We start from the raw sequence: 20,061 nt of genomic DNA on the forward strand, positions 1-20,061 counted from the left end.
TTCCGTTAATTTTATGAGTCAGCGAATCGTAACTCACGGATTTCGTTAATCGACGTGAACAAATCAGAACTAACGATTTTTCGTTAATCTCCAACGAGTCTTGGCGCCGATTTTCGTCCCGCCCTGATCTCGTGAATCACCATTTTGCTCAGAACAATGGGGAATATCATGGCCAGCCTGTCGTTCCAGCCCCCACTGAGACCGGTAGAACTTCATCGGCGTGAGCTTGACCATGTCACCGCTACGCAAGTGGTTTCGCGTGAAAGCATCCGCGTCACCAGCGGCCGCGATGACTCGGCAAGACGTGGTCGGCAGCAGCAGAGGACACAGGCAGCACCTTCCTCTGCTGAGGCGAAAAGTATAAGTATCCCCCCTTCCCCCCGAGTTTGTGGCCCTCTTGCGTCTGTCCATACCTTTCTTCATCGACTGTCCAAGTCCTTGTCTCGTCGCCTTCGCGGTGGCAGATCAGGGCTTGGACATGTCTGATTTTCGTGTGATATATATAACTCCACTGGCGACTGCTTGAAGCACCCTTTGCTTTATTGCTTCCTTTCTTCATTCGTTTCTTCGGCCGGTTCCTCCATCCTTCGGCTGGAGTCAAGCTCATCCTTCGCTTGGAGACGACTTCATCCTTCTTTGGGATTCAAATTCATCCTTCTGTGGAAGCCAAGTTCATCCGTCGCTTGGGGACAACTTCATCCTTCTTTGGGAGCCAATTCCATCCTCCTTGTGGAGTCAGCTTCATTCTTCGGTGGGTGACAAGTTCATCCTTCGCTTGGAGACAAGTTCGTCCTTGTTTGGGAGCCAATTTCATCCTTCGTTTGGAGACAAGGTCATCCTCCTTTTGGAGCCAACTTATCTGGACGCCGCACGGTCGCGGCTGACCTCTCGACTCGTTTCTTCATCTTCCCTTTGAAGCCAACCTCTCAGTCAGACGGGCCGACGACCACGCGGGCCATGATGATTCTTTCTTCATGGGTGTCCTCTCCAGTCTCTTTTGTGGCAAATCTCTCGATGCGACGAACGGGTGGCGCAGGCCCCTGTGTCGATTCAGTGGCTCGAGCGTAAGCAGATCCCTCACGCGGCTGCGGCCCCTTTCCACACTCCCTTCCCGCTTCACACCTGGCGGCCTCCTCTTTTCACTTACGCTTCCCGGTTCTCACCATTCGTTTGATTCTCCCTCACATGAGAAATCAAATTCACGAGGAGATTCCGGCGTTTCTTGCACACGTGCATGAAGGAGAGACATGTTTGCCATTACACGGCGGTGTCTGCATAGCTGCAATTGTACAGGCTTCTTTTCTAGCTCTGTACACACATGCTGCGGAAAGTACACGGATGTGTTTCTTGCTGGTTCGTCCGGCAAGCAAACCCTTCACGTTGGGAAGACGACTTGTGCATCAAAGTTATGATCGCGGTGGAAGTCGTCTACCTGGACAGAAGAATGAGAATGTGACAAAGGCATTTTGACTTACCTACGACCCTTTTACTGGCCGCATGGCTGTCGTGTAAGTAGTTACCCTCGCTTCCGCACTCCCAGAGCCACATGTGCTGACCATGGCTGCTTGCCAGGCCAGGATCATTGCAAGAGTCAAGATGACACGCAACTTGATTGCTCAGATCGAGCACACCGGCAAGAGTGTCGACTGCGGAAACGTATCCCTGGCTGCAATCACGTCATGGAGTGGAGGAGCTAGAGACGCGCATCACAGAAGGTGCCTTGTCCGACAACTCACGTTGGAACATCCGCGGCGAGTCACAGACACTTTCTGCTGGAGCTCGAAGCCAAAAAAGATGTACCACCAAGGTCACTTGGCTGCGACAAACGAACAGCAAAATGTTTGTCTCCCAGGCTCGTACTGTCGAGATATCTTCTTGGGGATACCTGGTCGGTATGGGAGCATCTGTCGATCGCCTCAGCTCAGTGGGCGGCTCGTAGCCTAGCCTGGATGGGTCTTTCCGGAGGTGCAATGCTCTGAGACTTTTCGACATCTCCGGGATGAAAAGGCAAAGCATCGGTATGCGGTGATCGGTATGCTGAAGGCCTCAACGCCATGAAAGAATACGGCTTGTGCTGCTTGTTCCCAAGACAAGTTCGTCTGTTGAAGATCGAATTCAGCAAGACAGCGTCAAAGTTGAGACATCTCCATGCTAAGATTTCTACCTCTCGACATCCAGCATTGTGGATGTATCTTGAGGCGGAGGATGGGGCTGAAGTCTCGCTGGACAGACATCGCGTATCTTTGGGTGGAGGCACGTTTTGCCTATGCGCAGAGCTCAAGAAGAACCTGACCCAGACGTCCTGTTTTCAAGAGTCGTCTCATCGACAGTGTACGCTTGGCTCCTGGCCTTTATCCGATCAGGACAGTGCATGCGACCTTCGATGTCCTCATCGACATTATACGCCAGAAAGGTTGATGCAAGAGCAAAAGAAACGTTTGGAAGAACAGCAGAACGGGAAACCGCTCGAGAAGAAAATGGCCGGCCTATTGTACGCTGCGGCCTGCAGCGCTGCTCCAAGAGCCTGCACAGCGAACTTCTAGCGTGCAGACCCAGTCCCGTCGACATTATTCACCTGGATTTCAAGCATCGTCTCGACAAGACTGGTTACTTGGCTCTCGAAAATCGCCGCATCAACATCGTACATCTAGCTTCACGGCTTCATCTCGTCGAGCTAGTGCATCAGGCGTTTGATGCCTAGATTGCAGGCCTTTTTCCTGCGGGGATTCTGATATGGATGTCGAGCACGAAATCATCGACAGTGTACGTCTAGCTTTCGAGCCTGATGTCGACCAAGATGTTCACCTGAGCTTCTGACATCGCCTCATCGACATTGCACAGCTAGCTTTTTGAGCGTCGACATTGCTCACAGACCACCAGCACTGGTACCCCACGTACCTCGGGTGGGGCCCCAACGGCAGGGGGGTGTGGGCTTTGAGGTATAGGGCTATCGGGCCTTCTTCGCACAGAATACCTTCCTCATGGTCGGATACATCGCTACAAGCATGTTTCATGCTGCGGAGGTGGACATCGCCGGTTTGAAATACCCTCTTTTGCCACCCTATCCATTCTGCTAGAGAGCATTTTCATCCTCACACTGAACTGTCCCGGGACCTTCCACAAGATCAGCTGAGTCTTCACTTCAGTGACGGCACTGACTGTGTTCAGTGGCCGGTCATTGCGGTGGTACTCGACTGGGATACGATGAAGAGAGCTCTTTCAGCTGACAGCTGTTGAGATATCGTTGACTGTTCACCACTTCTGAGACATGAGTGATAAAATCCAGTGTTCGCACCCGTCAGGGAGCGGTGTTCTTTACGGCTGGCTGGCAGTGACTCTCTCTACACGAGGAGGATACCTTCATGGTTGATCCCCGCCACGGAGCGGTTACTTCCCCGTGGCATGGCCATATGAGAGCAATAACCTCAAAGTTGATACCCGTGCTAAGCCGGTCTCCTTCACCGTGGATCCGTCACAACAACCTCTACACGGCAGCGATACCAACAATGTCAGTACTGTCACGGAACGGCTGTCGTCACCGCGGATGGCGCACGGGGTAAAAGCTTTCAGTGTCAATACTCGTCGGAGAGCCGCGCTCTTCACGGCAGAGTGGTCTTGATTTCATCTATTCCCAGCACATCAATACCGTTGTCACCACATGTTTCGAATAGTGAATATGTGCAGTCATGAGCTTTTCGATACGGTTTGCTGTTTGCAGCAGGATTCTATCTATTATATATATGTATCTATGTCTCTCCCGTGGGCGGAGCGGGATTATGGGCACAACGATCTCGGGTGCAAAATGGCCACACAACAAGCCAACAGATACACCCGGCGCGAGATCGAAGCAGCAGAGGCATTGGTATCATTCCACTACAAGACAGTGGAGTTTGTTGGTCCTCGAGAGGTAGCGACCTCTCACCAACTGCACCCTGTCATGGTGCCTCGCACTCCCGCTGCCGCCCAAAGCCCAGATCGACAACAGATGCCCCCGCCACCGCTGCCACTACCACGACCGTTTCAAGCGTCTCGGCAAGTCCAACATGGCCAAGTGCCATCCCAGAGACACGGTGGTCAGGTGTACGGACAGGCACCGGCGCTGCCTCCCCCAGCTCCAGTGCCGCACCTGCACCGAGTTCCGGTCCAGGGACAAGGAGCGCAGTACGGCCCGGGTCAAGGTCAAGCACCGGGCTCCGCCACCATCCACAGTCAGTATGCGGCCATGGCGCGGCCCTCGCCTCCTGCTCCAGCAGCATCACCGTCACCTGCACCACGTCAAGAGCAAGGTCCTGCAGCGCGGCCTAGAGCCCAGCCAGGATACTCGTACCGCTGTTACATGTGCGACCACACCATCCAGAATCGGTTGGGGCCGATGGTCAATCACATGGTCAACAAGCACGGTGTCACCAGAGAGAACGTCGACATGGCGCGGCTCGAGGACACAAAGGTGCAGATGCTGTGGTGAGAGGCATTTATGGCCGAGTCCACCCCACCGCGTCTCTGTCCGAACGCAAAGCCGCGATGACATCTCACCATTTCCGCAGCTTCCTGGGACAGATCTTTTGGGCAGGGGTTGACGAGAAGCGGCAGGTGAGGAGCACGGCGTGGATGTTCGGGTGGATACGGAGGTTGGGGGGAAGGGCTGCATGTCGATATCCTGCGACGGCATGCAGGGATTGAGGTGACGGCGTGTCACGGACCTTTTGTGTATACTATTGGGGGAGGATGGAAGGGAGGGATGAAGGGTCCACGTGTCCTAGCAGAGGATACTTGACGGCATGTAATGTATGGATACATGGCCTCAAACGAATGAAACCACCAAACACCCCCAGCCCGGATCTTTTTACGCTGTCCCGTTTAGTTTCGCTTGCTCACTCGCTTTTCGGGCCTTTCGTCTTCCCTCTGAAAAACGCCCGTTGAATCAACCAGATCCACCACAGCCCATTGCTTACCCTTCCACTGTCGTAGTCCTGTCCGCGATCGCCTATCTCAGCCATCGCACACACTAAGTCGGCGAGTTCCTTCTGCACCTTTGCGTGCAAATACGCGGCCGCCAGGTCGAGGCCGTTCGTGATGCCACCTGCTCAGAGAAAAGACAGACACGCATGCGTTAGTGGAGAAATGGAAAATTCGGCTTCAGTCTCAGCAACAAAGGCAGGTACACGGTGCAACTCACCTGACGTCCAGACTCTGTCGTCCCTCTCCCATCTCCGCTCCACGAACTTGGCCGCGGGGAACTTATTCTTCAATCGCCCCAAGATTTCCCGCGGACCCGTCACCCTTTTCCCGTCCAAGATGCCGGCATACCCTGCCAGGAAACTCCCCGTGCATATGACGAGAAAATCCGTCTTGTTGGCGTCCCTGTGGGCACGGAGAAACGCCAGGACCTCGTCATCCGGCACGACGTTCGGGTCTGGTCCCGGGATGAGAAGCGCGTCGAGATGACCTGGTTGGACGGCCTCCGAAGATAAGAAATCCGTCACGGGCAGAGACGCCGACGAGGTCATGGACGCATAGGTGCCCGGTCCGGAGGCGGCGATGTAGTGGATCGAGACTGGGATGGCGAGTTTGGTGAGCGGCGCGGGGAGGCCGCATGCTTCGAGATATTCGGGGGTCAGCATGCCGAAGACGTCAATGGGCGCGGCGTCGAGGAGTTGCATTGGCGGGACGAGAAGGACGCCGACGCGGAGAGAGGTCGCCATGATTGGGATGAGGAGTGAGGCTCGTGAAGATCTGGAGATTTGCCAGCTTGGGCGGCGTCGCTAGCTGTCCTTCTGCTGTAGGAGAAAGTCTGGTGGTAGCTGTGCTGGAGAGATCATAAGAGCATGAATCTTGAAGAGGTACGCATGTCATATATATATATTGCTCGCCGAAGCACCCGGTAACGACATTTCGTACACAGCATTGAGCACCAGTTTGTAGGTGAGATTAGCTACCCAGGTAGCTTTGAGATGAAGTCGCCTGCTTGGGCTTACCAATGCCAGAGGGGTGGGGAAGGGGTTCACGAATGTTGTTCCGTTTCTCTTCCGTTCAGTCTACACGTCTAGGTCAGAGGCAAAAATGATTGGAAGCGCCATGGTTCGCGATATTGCTCTGTCTTCTGCTGCCAGGCTCCAGCATTTTCTCACAGCCTTGCCACTTATCATTGGCCGAGGGGAAGCTGCAGCCGGCGCATGGACTCCATGATTTTGGCCAGATTGGGAGGACTTGACATATTAGGCAATGCTTTCGGCCGCGAATGAGGCCGAAACGAGGTTTACCAGGGAGTGATGCCCTCGTTCGGTGAAATCGTATGGTCGGATGATGTCCTGGGCGAAGGCTAGAGCTGAGCAAGACAGGAGTGCTGTATGTCGCATCTGGGGAACTTCATCGCTACGCTTTGAGTATGATCAATACCTTCGTGGGCGTACGGAGAAGGCACGTGTTGGAAGTCAAAATAGTGGAAATTGGCATGAAACGTGGAAATGAATTGCCAGTGAACACAAACTGAAAGTTGGGTGCGTGTCGCAGTTTAGGTCATCGCGCCAAGACCTGTAAGGCCAGGTGCAATGACGATTATTGCTTGAAAACATCGTGTACCAGGGATGTGAGATACCCTTCCTTCATTTGCTGCACGTCCGGAAATGTAGCGAGGCACCACAGCAAACTCGCGTCGTTCGTGGCGCCCAGGTAGCTCGTAGGGGACTGGAGAAAAGAGAACTTCCACGAGGGATGAACGAGCGCGCCAATCTCCTGCAGCGCATCTGATCATCCGCTACGGATCGCTTCCGGAATATTTCACCACTGAACGGCTGGAGTTGACAGTTTGACATAAAGCTTGGTACGGAGTACCGATGGCAGCTCTCTATGAATCGAGGCAGAGCTTGACACCACGCGGAACAGGATATAGGAGGTTCAACCACAGCATGAACAACACAGGCATGATCTAGACAGAAGTTGGAAGAAGTTGGATACTAGAGTGATGCTACGGAGTACAATGGACAAGGGGATGGGATTGGCAAAAGCGGCCCCTTCGGAAGTAACTTGATGCAGCTAGCGGGGGAAGCTCTTCCAACGGACCTTATCCGCCGCTAACGGGACTAGGCGTAGCCCGCTCCAGAAATATCCACCACGCATCGTTTATCGATATCACCGACGAACCTGCCACATCTTTTTCGAATTCATCGCCCTCATCACCCTCCGCCACCTCATTTATTCCATCGAGCATCTTGTGACTTGATATCCATCTCGCGCCGTTTCAGAACTTTAACTTTTTTTCTTACTTTCCTTCAGCCAAACTATGTCCCCGTTCATCAGCATGAGGCGGTTTTCCCGATCTGGCTCGGTCCACGACCCCAAAACCTCAACCTCAGCCTCACATCAATCAGCTCCCCCAACATCATACACACCACCTCTTTCTCATGCTCCAATGGCGAATGGCACGGCAAGCTCAATCCAAGATTCGAGACCCGTGTCCGCCAAAACTAGTGGAAGCTTCGACTTTGCAAACCGGCCGCCGTCAAATTACCCGATCACCGCGTTGCCCAACAGCGCAATCGGCAACCTCTCACGAACAGATCAGATAGTTCTGCGTCATTTCTGGGAGGTCAAATACGAGGAGAACAAGAGCCGCGATCTTCATTTTGTGAGTCCTTGCGACCCTGTGGCCCAGCCTTAACTGACAGGACTTACTCGAAAGCTCAAATTTCCATTCTTTCCGCAATACCCGAGCCACCAAGACCTGGTGCCATATTGTGAGATCTACCATCTGGTCAAGACTTCGCCTGGTGCGAAAATCATCAGTCTCGGCAGCGCCCACGGCGTCTACATTGGGTGAGTCGCTGTTGCTGCGAAGTCAGCTCTCTCTCTCTTGTCCAGCAATGTTTGTCGCACAAAGCGCGGGCACGGTTTGCGTTGTTTTTGGGACGCCATTGGGTGGGCGAGATGGTCATTGCAATGGGCTACTCTGACATTGTTCTACATAGATTTGAGCTCTTCTCAGGTTCCCAACTCCATATCGACATGGACGACAGCTGGCAGAACATCTCGCACCACCGGATCTCGTTCAAAAAGTACGACAAGATGCTCAAGGACCCTGCATCAGACACGGCATTTAAAGCGTGGCCCAAACCCCTGACCATCGAGTTCCTGGAAGAGCAGTATCAGCGCTGGATGCTGGACCTGACAAGCCTGTGTTGGGAGACCGCCGAGGTTAGAGAGCTCGGCGGGAGCGCGGCAGGCGGGGACACCGGAGAAGGGAGCGTGGACGGCGATTTAAAGGACGACATGTTGTAACTGACGGCAGTACGAGTAAGCAGCGCAGGGCAGAGTGACCTGTCAACTTTGTCGATCTCTTGCTGTCCAAGCCTTGTCTTGAATGGGGCTATCTATGCATGCGCTCTGCAGGGACGTTGTGACGTGCGACGTGCGTGCAGGGCAGGCGAGTGCAGTCCATCCTGTCCCTCAAAACCCTTTCCACCAAAACTTCGAGAAAATTCAGAAATCACGAGAATACGACACGAACGCCACGGCCTTGGGAAACATTTCTTCGAAGTACGGAGTACATTATCGGGTAATTGATAATGATCCGGGTGACTCTAGCAGAAAAGGCATGTACATACATAGCCAACAGACGGCGTATTGGCGATGGCGCATTGGATACTGTACGGAGCTCTGGGGTTCTCTTCTTGGCAGCGTCTGGGCTGGACGCATGGTGATTCATGACATGCATGTATCGTGCCTTACTTGGGTGTGGCCTTGATTCCCAGGCGTGCCGTGCCTGCTGCTTGCCGCAATGGTGGCCTGCGGTTATGAGCATTCCAGAGCGCTTGTCGCACGCTACACAGCACAGCGGTCAAAAGTCGAAACTATGCACTGAGCCGACACTGGATACAAGTATCCCTGCCTTTGTTGTGCCACTATGCACGCTTCTGTGCAGAGGACATGGAGGGCTCGCCCTACCTGAGAAGGGCTGTCGTTTTCGCTCGAAGCCCAGGCATACATATACTTGGTACGGAGTAGAGATGAACAACGCTCAGTAGCACGCGACTTGGTGCGAAATGACCGAGGTGATACTTTCATACAAAGGCTCGGGAAGGGTCATGCGGAAATGAATCAAGGCGCCGTGACATGTTCCTCCAGCTAGATCCTGTAACGGAGGCGGCCATGCTCGTGGGAGTCATAGGCATTATTGAGCTTCTGGATGAGTTGAGTCGTTACGTCGTTAGTACTGCATAAGGTACATATCGTCTTAAAGCTTGAAATACCCCAAAGGTGTAGAGAAAGAGGCAATCGAGTGCAAGCGGCTCTGGTCAAGCACTCTCCACCAGAATGGCACAGGAACATGTCAGCCGAACGGGCCGCAAATCTGAACAAGAGACGCTGAGTGAGATGGCAAAAAGCCAAAACTGCAAAGCACGCGCTCCGTGGGCCCCCAATCGTTGCCAAGTTCGTTTGCGGCGACAACATCAAAGAAAGGTGTAACGTTCCCAGGAACCCGGTGACAGGCTTTCCCCTCGGCCACCCCGACATGGTGGCTGCGATCCAACTTTTGGGACCCAAGATCCCTGACGTATCAATGTGAACGGTGCGATGGTGGGAGAAATGGTAGAGTGGATTTCGGCGACGGATGCAGCTTGTGGTGCTTAGACGTAGTTTGTTCATACCGCCCCTCCTAACGAGCAAACTCTTCTTTCCAGTATGTTTGAAAGTCAGCCATCGAACGTTGGGCAACATAACCAATATTCATCACTTTGATGTTGTGTTCGATGCTGTGAATTTTTCCGAAATGGATTCGGCTCGTATTGCTCAGCTCCTGGTTGTTCATGAGGTCGACGGCGATGGGCTTCTTCTTGAACCGGGGCTCTCCAGGCAAGGCTGCAGGTGGATCCTTCCAACGGCTTGAGTAGACGATCGCATGCGCTTGGGCCCCGTCATTGCCGACTCTCCTCCCCGAAACGCCTTGTTGTCGATAAGAGTTGATGGGCACACACATGCTATAGCCTTTTCGTTGTCTGACGACAACCCATCTTCGTATGTGGCTAAATATATATTCACCTTTTGGTCCTCTGGTAACTCCGGGGCCGTCAATACTGGGAGGCTGTAGTTTTCCGCGTTCGAGGCCGAAATTTTCGTGGAACATCATGGAAAAGACCCTTCCCTCGAAGAAGAAAGAATCGTCACGTAAGGTATAGTTTGGGTCAAGAAGCTCAGTGTCTGCCACCTGTAGCTGAGATAGACCTCTGAACTCGACATTGTCCAAGCCGCCAACAGTCGGCAAGATAAGCCTCTTATCGCGGCCGGGCTGAATTTCCCTTGCAGGATGAGGATAAGATACTCCAGTCCCGTGTGAACTGCTCCGATCATGGGTTGCCTTATTTCCGTGCTCGAAATTCATATTTGCACGCGAAATCGGGACAGAAGGGGCTGCAGGTCCGTGACTGTCTTCGAGTCCGCTCTTGCGTCGAGTCGGCATATACGGCACAGTGGTGCCTGATTGAGGGGGAAAATTCCTAACCAGCACCTCTCCGCTCGTCTGGTTCGGTTGAAAACGACTAGTCTGCTGTCCATAGGACGAAAATGCCGCTGTGGTGGGTTGTGCAGCTGTACTTGGCATTGCAGGTGGTCGATACGAAGGAACGGGAGGGCCGTGAACACTGTACGATTGCTGGCTCTGGTCATTCATGTTCAGTTGATCATTGCCAGAACCCTGGTTTCTGGATGTGGATAGCGTCGGTTCCCGGCGTGCGATTGCGCTGGCCTCGAACAGGCGTCTCACGGAGTTCAGTGCCTGGTGAAAGTCTCGGGCGTACTCATTTTGATGGGCTTTATCCTCGCCCTTTCCTTCCAGATGATAAAAATAGTCATCTCGTTCGCGAGCATTGCGACTTTTGCAGGCTTTGAGGATGACATACCGTTGGACGCAACGGTGAGTGCGCAGATCGTCTCCAATTCGCCTGGACTGAACTGCAGAGTGCAGAAGAGATTGAACATCCACGTCCAGGATGCGTCTATTTTCTTTAATGAAGGCGTTGCATTCCTCGAAGTCACTGTATGGAATAGCGATAAAGTCGAGAAGGAGGTCAGACTGAGAAGAGTTTTCCAAGGTGGGGTTACTCGCCAGGGCGTCTTGTGATGGCTTCGGTGTTTGGATTGGTACTCCACGACGTGAGGCGGTGGTCTCACTAACAGACGGGTGCGATGCTGAACGCGAACCGGTGGCAGCAGTCTGCAACTCGTAGCGTTGTGAGATAGGTGCTTGCTGTTCCCGTCGCCGAGGATCCTGCTGAGCGCCCTGGCCTTCAAGACGCTCCAGACGTTGGCGTGGTTGATCTCGTTCAGATCTCGGCATGTCCCTGCAAGGCAGGCATGTCAACAGGCGATAGGTCTAGCAGGTAGAAAATTAATGCCGCCGCACCTTTCCTCGCGAGGAGATATTGCGTTAGGTATCGGATCGACCCTCCCTGTACGTCGATCCTCGAAACAGTACCTCCCTTAGCCGGTCAGCGACACGCTCCAGGCCTGAGATTTCACAACATACCATCCTTAATCACGACTCGGAGTTCACGTAGTTCACGTCCATTGTCGTGTGTCTTCCAACCAAAACCATATCTGTCGATAGGATCAAATAGGGCCATTATGGTCCCGGAGCGTGGGCGAGGCGTGATCCTGAGACCAGCTCCATGGTAGCCAGTAGGACACAATGACCCCAACCCAAATATGTACCACGTCCATCACGCAGAGCCGCACCTGCGGGGAGGAGAGTGGAGCATGAGTTCACGCAGAGGGTATTGGCGATGCTCGACATTGCTCCCAGAAGCGATAGGCCTCGCCGGTGCGTCAGGTCCAACAGCAGCGTGGGTGAGTACAAGACAACGCACGCAGCCGATTCAGGGCTGGGTGATTGGCCGCCATGCTCACTCTAAGAGAGGAAGAGAATAAGATCAGAGCAAGCTGAGGAGCCTGCGGGGAGGACCCTTGCTATCGCCCGTTGTTGTTGCACAAGTTGCAGGAGATACGACGAGGGAGGCGCTGTGAGGGAGGAGACTCGAGGCCCGTGGAGGTCTGGACGGTAGATGTGCGGCGGGTTGCAGGAAGACTGATGTAATTCGAAATGACCCCGATGTCAGACACGCCGACATTATCATGAATCAGAAATTGCAGATGCCTCCTGGGGTTACACAGCGGCACTTAGGGCCTCTTAGGCTTGCTGAGGCTTGACACGGATGACAGGCGCGGACCCGGGGCCCCTGTCAGAGCCTTTTCCGGCGTGATCAGCAGACCTTAAGTTAGAGACAAGGATCAGACGTTTGCCGGCCGCCACACATCTGCCGGCTTGCGTTGTTCCATTGTGATTGCCATCAACCTTGCGTCTCGAAGAACAGGTCGTTGTGGAAGGGACGCTCTTGAAATGCTGGTACTGGGCACGTTGCATCTGGCCATTGGTCCTGCACGGTGTAATGTTTGCAGCCATGGCTGATGCTGCTCTAGTGATGTGTATTTTAGCAATGTGTTTCTGTTCTGTCTGCTCTGTACCCTACAACCGTCTGTTACCTCGCCGAGGCTGTTTGACTTCCCATGCTCCGTGCTCCTTTGACCTCTGCCCCTTCCAGTCGCTCTCGGAGCTGTACCGGCTTTGGCGACTGAGTCTCCCGGTGCGGGCTGCTCGTGTTACTTGATTGTGGATGCAATGTGCTGTCTATGGACTCTCCATCTAACGAGTTACACCAGCATTCGGGTATACTCTTGCAACCGGATCTTGCACGGTGACAATATTCTTCCCGGTTTCTTGACTTGGGACTGACTTAGGACTACAGGGTCGTGGCTTTTCCTCAATGGCCTCCTCAGCCGCCCGTCAAAGATGGGGAGACTTCAACGCTGGACTTCAACCATCGCAGAGAGTCCGACATGCCACGACCAGCAGAGGTCCTCCCAACCATCAATGGAGACGAAGAAAGAGACGAAACAGATGGCAGAAGAATATCATTGGATCTAGCTATGATCGATTATGACTTCCATCCCTCTCGGACGCCCTCGTGGTCGGTGGCAGACTGGGCCTTACCAGAGGACCAGTCTTTCCCTCGCTTAACAGCGGATGTTGTGTCGAACACCTCGCGGGGCGCCAAACCCCCAGAAAATCACCTTGAGCATATTGATAAGCAGTTACATTTCGTTTCTAGATTCCAGAAACTCGCGGAACAGAGGCGAAAGGTGCGACGGCTCAGAGTGCGAGCAAGGGACGGTCGAGGCCAAATACAAGCTACGCGCCATCGCCTCCATGGTGCCCTGCAGCGCGTTCTCAAGGCCATCGAAGCACATTCCGTTCGTTCTGACAGTGAGAACTCACTCATGAAAGATTTGGAGACTGCGGAAATGGTCTGCGATGAACTCAACTCCGAGGACATTGTTCAGGACATTGTCGAAAGCGATCTTCTACCAGAAGAATGGGAGTTAGAAGACTCAGAACGGAGACTGTACGAAGCCGTACTTGGTCCATCGGCTTCTGACGGAGATGATGACCTGGATATCGATCCTGGAACCACGCATCAACAGGATCGTCGCCCTGCGAAAGCCAATGAAAGCGAAACGTATTTACCGGGACCCGACGAGGCAACTGCAGAAGAACGATTGTTGGCACTGGTGGAGGAAAGACGACACTTGAAGGAGAGTCTTGAGAAGCAGGAAAAAGAATACGCAGCGCTACGGAAAGATCTGGAGATGAGAGCGGCAGCGGGTGTTCCCATTGACATTTTCTCACGTGATACTCTGGAAGACTTTGGTGAACGTCGTGGTGCAATGCTGAAACATATCGCAAGATTGAGCACCCAGATCAGCGAGCTCGAGGCTATGAGCTCGGAAGCGTCCCGCCATGATTCAAGACAATCAAACGCTCTATTTGGCCTCCATCAATTCCACGACTTGGAAACTGGGAAATACACACAGGCTCCCGAGAATGGCGACTGTCAGATCCTACGGCTCTACGACGAGGACTACAGGGCTCGCAATGCTGACATGGATTCCTTTTTAGGTCAAACTGTCTTGGAACAGCTGGAGCGTGTGGACAGTCTACAGGAGCAAGAATCTGTTCCTGCCATCGTCCCTCACTTGGCTGTCAAGTGGGCAGTGGATGACGAGCTCGTGGACGATTTGACAAACTATGTGTCTCACTGGATCCTCGGATGTATACAGGCCTCGTGGTGGTCCTTTGCTCGCTTGGCAGCATGGGTAGACACTGCTGGGGAATTTACAATTCAAAGAACCGCAGAACTGTTGAAGGCGACATGGTTTGTGGATGGAGCAGGCCTGTCATCTCCGTTTGTCTGGAGCGAAGACCCAAGGAGTTCGATCGTTCCTCAACCTTACATGGACCTGATGCTGACTCCGACATCTGGTACAGTAGGAATGCGGGAGCCTCTGTGGCAGGTTGATCGACCCAAACGTCGGCACACCTCAGGCTATTCCGATCGGAAGACTCACCAACGAAGAGTGTCGAGCCATAGTCACCCTGGCACAGGCCGAGTCCAGCAAGACCCTCCGGTACCGAGTGATAGTGTCTCGTTGGCTTCGTGATGAAGTCGTGGCTGGTACATTTCATGAACCCTCACATGTATATCAGGGTCTTGACGGCTGCTTGCATCAGGCTCGCTGCTCTCAAATTTCCGGACATGTCGGAAATACAACTCTGTCGCAACAAAAGGGGTTTTTGCCCCTTTGGGCGATGGATCTGAGGCTTATTGGTGTGCAGTCTCAGCATCTCACAAAATGGCTGATCTCCAGCCTCGGCCTCTGCTCGAGTAATGAGCCAGGGTTTCGATGTCGTCTTCGCCGTCTAATCGTGCATACAGGCGGCATAACTTCCCTCCGCCCTTTCATACGGTGAGTTTTCCGGAACCCTTCATTTGACGGAAGGATCATCTTGCATACACCACCTGAAGCCGGTCACCCTTGTAGAAGTGCATAAGAACCCATCTGCCCACTGCGACTTCCCCGCCTTTTTCGGAATCAGGAAAACGACCACAGTTGGTTCAATTGTAAACAACCCTCTTAATACCGGCTCATCGAGGAGAAAAAGGGCGCTTCCCGCTCGTAGCATTGGATTCCCGAGCCCAGTGAACTTGACCAGACCAAAGCGCCGCTGGTGTTTGTCTCGCCATGTGCCGAGCCTGACCGTGTAGGTTTACCACAGATGATAGGTAGCATGTGGTGCCTCAATGTGAGCTAAACTTCCAGGTTCGTGTTACGAGCCATACGAATCGGGGCATGCTCATTTGACGACTCCGATGCACGTCTCCCGGCCCTGTTTGGAGGACCAATATGACGACCCTTGTTTCAAATCACGCGGCTGAAAGCTGGCTGGCTGAGCGGCTCCACGACTGGGCAAACCAGCCCAGCCTTATTGTGGAATTTACTGTGTATTGGATAGCTCCATTTGACAGTTTGTGCTCCTTATGGCATTTGCCCTGCTTGAGAAGTTCCAAGTCACGGATCCATCGGTGATAGAGAAGCCTTGATATGCCTTGCCACGGCATCCATGGGCACCCGAGCAGAGCGGGACAGTCGAGCAGTGAAGGCTGTGTCGGAAAGGCCGAGAGGAGGTTTACTGCAGAGTTGTTATCCGGCGTCGGTGTTGCTAGAAGCCGACTTCATGCCACGCAAGTCCCGCTCTTTCGGTGACTGCGAGTAGGATGTTGGACTCTTCGACACAGTCACTTTGACCATGGCAAACGCGGCCCGCACAGTGATCGCGCCTTCAAGGTAATACTGCCACCTCATCCAGCCGCGGAATTCCTTGCCGTGGATCGACAGGGGGAATGCCAAATATGCAGAATGAGGCTCGCTGCATACAGCGTAGGCGTTAGCGAATGTCCAGGAAGGAGACTTACTGATGAGGCATGAATTGCGAAAGTGCGTCGTTACGATTGTACCCACCACCTGTCGAGGAAGCTTCAGAGCATCGTCCTGCGGTGTACATAGCTGCCGTGGTCAAGTCGCCCGAGGGTCTTCCTCCATTGCCAGCTTGCACGGCATACTCCAGCGCAGACGTGTTCTGAACACGGGCCCGCCGTTCCGAAGAAATAATACATGCTGAGTTCCGGGAGCGGCTCCAGTGGCTATTCAGTGTGCTTTCCACCAGGCTGTTGCACGCAAGGCGATAGCGCGATGCGAGGTGTTGACTTTGACTTCAAAGTGCCAACGACGGGCGTACGATCCATTGGTCAATCCCGGACGTGGAGCTGCATGGAACCGCATCACATTGGGCCGCAAGGTTTGCTTGACCGCAAGTCCTGCCAGTCGTCATCGATTCCAGCAGGGCGGATACAGGCCGCCTTCTCCGCGACGAGCCAAGCTTGCATTGGTGTTAGCCTTCTTCGGATCCAACAGGCTGGCTCCAAACTTGGTGAAGCTGTCTGTTTCTCCTGGCATTGGATGACAGATGGCAAAGCTCGCTGAATGTTTACCTTCCCATCGTCTGCCTCATCTTCCCGGAGGCGCACAAGGAAAGCGAGCTGGGAACGCACATGTTGACAATAGAACGACCTATTGCCCGAGCAAGCCATGAGGTTCGAGAAGCGGAAGTCCAGTAGAGTTGGGGAGGGCGGTGAGTCACAGCAGATCATGGCGTGGCTTCCTGGTCGGATGTCCGGGGATGTTGGGCTCTCATCGAGTCAATTGGATATTTGAGAACCTATCAGACCTTACAGTCATCATCCTCTGTCCTCATTCGGGGACCTACTCGCGATGCAATGCTTCTAAGCCGCCGCCTTGCCTTGGGCGAAGGACTGCACAACTAGCCATCTGTTGCACTACTGGAAGTGTTGGTCCGGGTGACAGTCCAAAAGCATCAATCTGTGCTGCATCCAATGTCTTGGTGGGTGTTGAAATGACGGGCTGATTGCGAGTCTGGGGCTCGTACGGTCGAGACGGCTCAGACAGTATTTCTCGAAATTCAAGGTTATGGCATCGATCCCTCCTTACAATCGAGTGGCTAGTTTGGAGTCTCTTTGCCGCGCGTCAAATTGAGGCTCCGTCTCAAGAAGTGTCAGGCGGTGGTCTCAATGATCGAGTGGAGCGCCATCGCCATTTGAAGGCAGTGACGGCGGGAAACCGCTATGGCGACCACCTGCTCTCTGAGGCTGCACTTCCACGGCATCAGAGCACGTCGCACCGGTCGTGGCAATGGCTGGTTGAGAGTCCCGTCGCCGCGACGTCGAGCAGCCCGGGCGGCCTAATCACCATCGCTCGATGAAGAATCGGGAGCTGAACCGTGCTTGTTCTGACCGAACCTACAGCGTGGTCCGTAATCGTATCCCGTTCTCTTCAATCGGCGACGGATGTCCGCTTCACCCGGATCGGATCGACACCGTGACAGTTTCGCTGTACTCCGGACGGTCAGGATATCAGTAGCCGCCACTGTCGTGCTCCCCAGAGATAAAGACCTTGCCTTAGTGTGTCATACTGTCGGACCCTACGAATTGATACGGAAGGGAGCGGTCTCTTTCTGTCCTGCCCACCGGAGAATTGAATTTACCGGTACAAGTGTATCTTGTCGCCCACACTAGGGCAGGGGACCGGACTCCGCGCTCTGTATGGGGCACTTAGTCCGTATTCGTCTGAGCAGGATTGCAGCTGATGCGCTAAGCCATAAAGGACTATTTTCAACGATTACGTCAACAAAAATCGTTTCCAAGTTCAGTACTCCATATGTAGTACAGTACGTATCAGAGGATCGTGGTGTTTAGGCTGGGGTGGGATACCTGTGGGATGGGAAGAACAAATGTACAGAAGAAAGATGGAACAAGCTGTCGAGGTTTCTTCATGCGGCTCACGCTTGACGTCATTGGCCTGATGCTCCTTCTGATTACTACGAGGCTACGAGGCTGGGAAAGTGGGGTTCAAGCCATCATGCAAGCAGGTCAATATTGACGCCGGCGGATCCGCGATGCGATCATAGCGTCACCTTGTAGGGAGTATTGTGGGGACTATTTCCCGCTGAAAGCAGAAAGTTTACTGGTAGTCGGTCTTTTGATAAATGGTTCATTATCTGACGTGGCCTGTCGTATCGAGATTACTAGCCTCAAAGCCCAGCACAGCTAAGGAAAGGCAACCACCATACCTCAAGAAGAAGGCAAGCCACGATCGGTCCCACCCAGATATGGTGTACGAATTGCAACTTAGGAACGAACGAGGCTTTCAGAAAAGGGGTGACAGAGGCTGCGTCCAGTCAGTCACTGAGGGCGTTCAACAAGAACAATGTGCGGGATCAAGGCGGGATCCTCGTCCGTCGAAATGCCGTTTCCAATCTTATGGGTAGACTGTAACCAAAAGGCGAGGGACTTGTAGCCAGTGCACCTGCAGAGCACTGTGCAACAAAAACGTATATCATGTTGCATGAACCTTCCACAGGGGTTGCCGCAACATCTCGTTCAGTGACTCAGACATGGCCACCCGATCTTGGAGCGACGGCGTTGGCGGCCGCGATGGCTTCATTCCGCCAGTACTGACAGAACCAAGCCATCGAATCTGGTGATATCTTTCCGACTTCCTTCACTCTCACATTGTGCTCGATGCTGAAGACTTTGTCGAATCGAATGCGGCTCGCCTCGTGGAGCTTCTTGTCCTCGCTTGCGGGTACAACGGTGATGGGACGCTTACTCATGGGCGGCTCGCCACGGAGGCTTTGCGGCGGTGTACCATCCATGTGGATGATGGCGTGCTCTCCAGTCTTGTTGGTTGAACCCTCGTCTAGTGAGACCTTGCCCATGATACGTGTTGATTGGAATGACCCAGCTGAATCCGTGACCACCATCCCGTACAATGGCGAATCGGCGGACCTTACTCAAGATATTCTCCCCATAGAGTCCTTGGGAAGAGACTCCACCTTGCGCGGTGGTCAAGGTCGTGTTTTTACTGGTATCATTTTCATGCCATAGTACAATAAACACCCGGCCGATAGTAAACCAGCCACTGGGTTTAAGGATGAAGTCGACGTCCAAGCTCGACTGCCGTGTATCTTCGGACCTTTGGGACGGCGCGCCAGCACTCCTCCGGCGCCCATGCGGTCGTACGGGCGCCGGCGTCGTCGCGCTGAGCCTGGAGACGGACAGGCTGTCTCCGCCCGGCATTCGCACGCCTCTGGCTCTGCTCATTTGCTGCACGAGTGCCTCCACTGCCTGCACCGTCCCCTCGGTGTGATTGCGCCTATCTTCTAGTTCAGGGTTGAAGCGTTGACAATCTTGCTCAGAAAGGCTGTTGTACTTCCTGACCAGTAAATACAGCCTGATGCAGGCCTGCCGGAACCTCGCCTCCGCCGGGATATCACATTGTATGGCTTCTAGGAGGAAGAGATAATCGTCGACCCCAAACAGGTCTGGTCGTTCAGCAACGACCAGTATCCCGTATGTGTCGTTTCGTACCACATTTCGGATGTGTTGGTAGAGGGCGTCCTCCAGACAAAATGCTGCTCGAGCTGGAGAGTGGTCCCTCTGAGCGCTGGTTCCCGAGAAAGCTTTGCTACTCCTTGAACGTGCAGTGGGAAATCCTCTCCCATCATCAGAAGCGAATTCGTCGCTTCCGGCTCTGTATTTGCCCCTCTCAATTGTCTCGGACGACTGAATGCCTTTAGGTTCGCGTTGCAGCTGGCCTCGCTCTTTCTCACTGTCTCCATCTCTCGGCCTCCGTGGCGTAGAAGGCGTCGCTGTCGTCAGCTCTCTACCACCGCTACCCTGGGATCTTCCATGCTTCGGTCTATCGGGCAAGTCCCTGCCATACTGGCCGTAACCTGAATCACGCTGAGACATGACTCCAGTTGAATAGGAAGGGACGCCTTGTGCGTCCAAGACTGGGGGAACCAAGCTCACAGTACCAGAGAAGGTCGCAAGAACAGATCTCAGGCTTCAGAATGTGTTCGAAGCTCCAGTACATCCAAAATGCTAGAATCACCAGAGGTCACACTGCCACAAACAAGGCAGATGAGGCTGGGAAAAAGGACAGGTAAAGGACTGGCTACGCACGATTGGCGCGTCTTATAGGCATCATGGTGCCACGCTCATAGCAGGATGGCGGCTCTTTTCCTCTCCTCCCTCT

The 20,061-nt window shown here is 53.7% G+C and overlaps 6 protein-coding genes across 6 annotated transcripts; 3 read left to right on the plus strand and 3 right to left on the minus strand.

Annotated features, from left to right (window-relative positions):
• Positions 1–3,802: 3,802 nt before the first annotated feature.
• Positions 3,803–4,465, plus strand: A1O7_01972 (uncharacterized protein; the record flags this gene model as incomplete). The annotated part of the gene is made up of 1 exon (XM_007756008.1): positions 3,803–4,465. The coding sequence occupies one exon, from the start codon at positions 3,803–3,805 to the stop codon at positions 4,463–4,465; it is 663 nt and encodes a 220-aa protein (XP_007754198.1).
• A 406-nt stretch (positions 4,466–4,871) lies between these two features.
• On the minus strand, positions 4,872–5,702 carry A1O7_01973 (uncharacterized protein; the record flags this gene model as incomplete). Its single annotated transcript, XM_007756009.1, has 2 exons — positions 4,872–5,080; positions 5,177–5,702. 2 exons carry the CDS (start codon positions 5,700–5,702, stop codon positions 4,872–4,874), a joined length of 735 nt encoding a protein of 244 aa, XP_007754199.1.
• A 1,706-nt stretch (positions 5,703–7,408) lies between these two features.
• On the plus strand, positions 7,409–8,274 carry A1O7_01974 (uncharacterized protein; the record flags this gene model as incomplete). The annotated part of the gene is made up of 3 exons (XM_007756010.1): positions 7,409–7,624; positions 7,679–7,812; positions 7,965–8,274. 3 exons carry the CDS (start codon positions 7,409–7,411, stop codon positions 8,272–8,274), a joined length of 660 nt encoding a protein of 219 aa, XP_007754200.1.
• A 1,378-nt stretch (positions 8,275–9,652) lies between these two features.
• Positions 9,653–10,120, minus strand: A1O7_01975 (uncharacterized protein; the record flags this gene model as incomplete). Its single annotated transcript, XM_007756011.1, has 1 exon — positions 9,653–10,120. The coding sequence occupies one exon, from the start codon at positions 10,118–10,120 to the stop codon at positions 9,653–9,655; it is 468 nt and encodes a 155-aa protein (XP_007754201.1).
• A 2,765-nt stretch (positions 10,121–12,885) lies between these two features.
• Positions 12,886–14,547, plus strand: A1O7_01976 (uncharacterized protein; the record flags this gene model as incomplete). The annotated part of the gene is made up of 1 exon (XM_007756012.1): positions 12,886–14,547. One exon carries the CDS (start codon positions 12,886–12,888, stop codon positions 14,545–14,547), a length of 1,662 nt encoding a protein of 553 aa, XP_007754202.1.
• Positions 14,548–18,409: 3,862 nt separating this feature from the next.
• On the minus strand, positions 18,410–18,739 carry A1O7_01977 (uncharacterized protein; the record flags this gene model as incomplete). Its single annotated transcript, XM_007756013.1, has 1 exon — positions 18,410–18,739. The coding sequence occupies one exon, from the start codon at positions 18,737–18,739 to the stop codon at positions 18,410–18,412; it is 330 nt and encodes a 109-aa protein (XP_007754203.1).
• Positions 18,740–20,061: the final 1,322 nt, after the last annotated feature.

Source organism: Cladophialophora yegresii (genome assembly GCF_000585515.1).
Source record: "Cladophialophora yegresii CBS 114405 chromosome Unknown aczIN-supercont1.2, whole genome shotgun sequence".
NCBI classification, from domain to species: domain Eukaryota; kingdom Fungi; phylum Ascomycota; class Eurotiomycetes; order Chaetothyriales; family Herpotrichiellaceae; genus Cladophialophora; species Cladophialophora yegresii.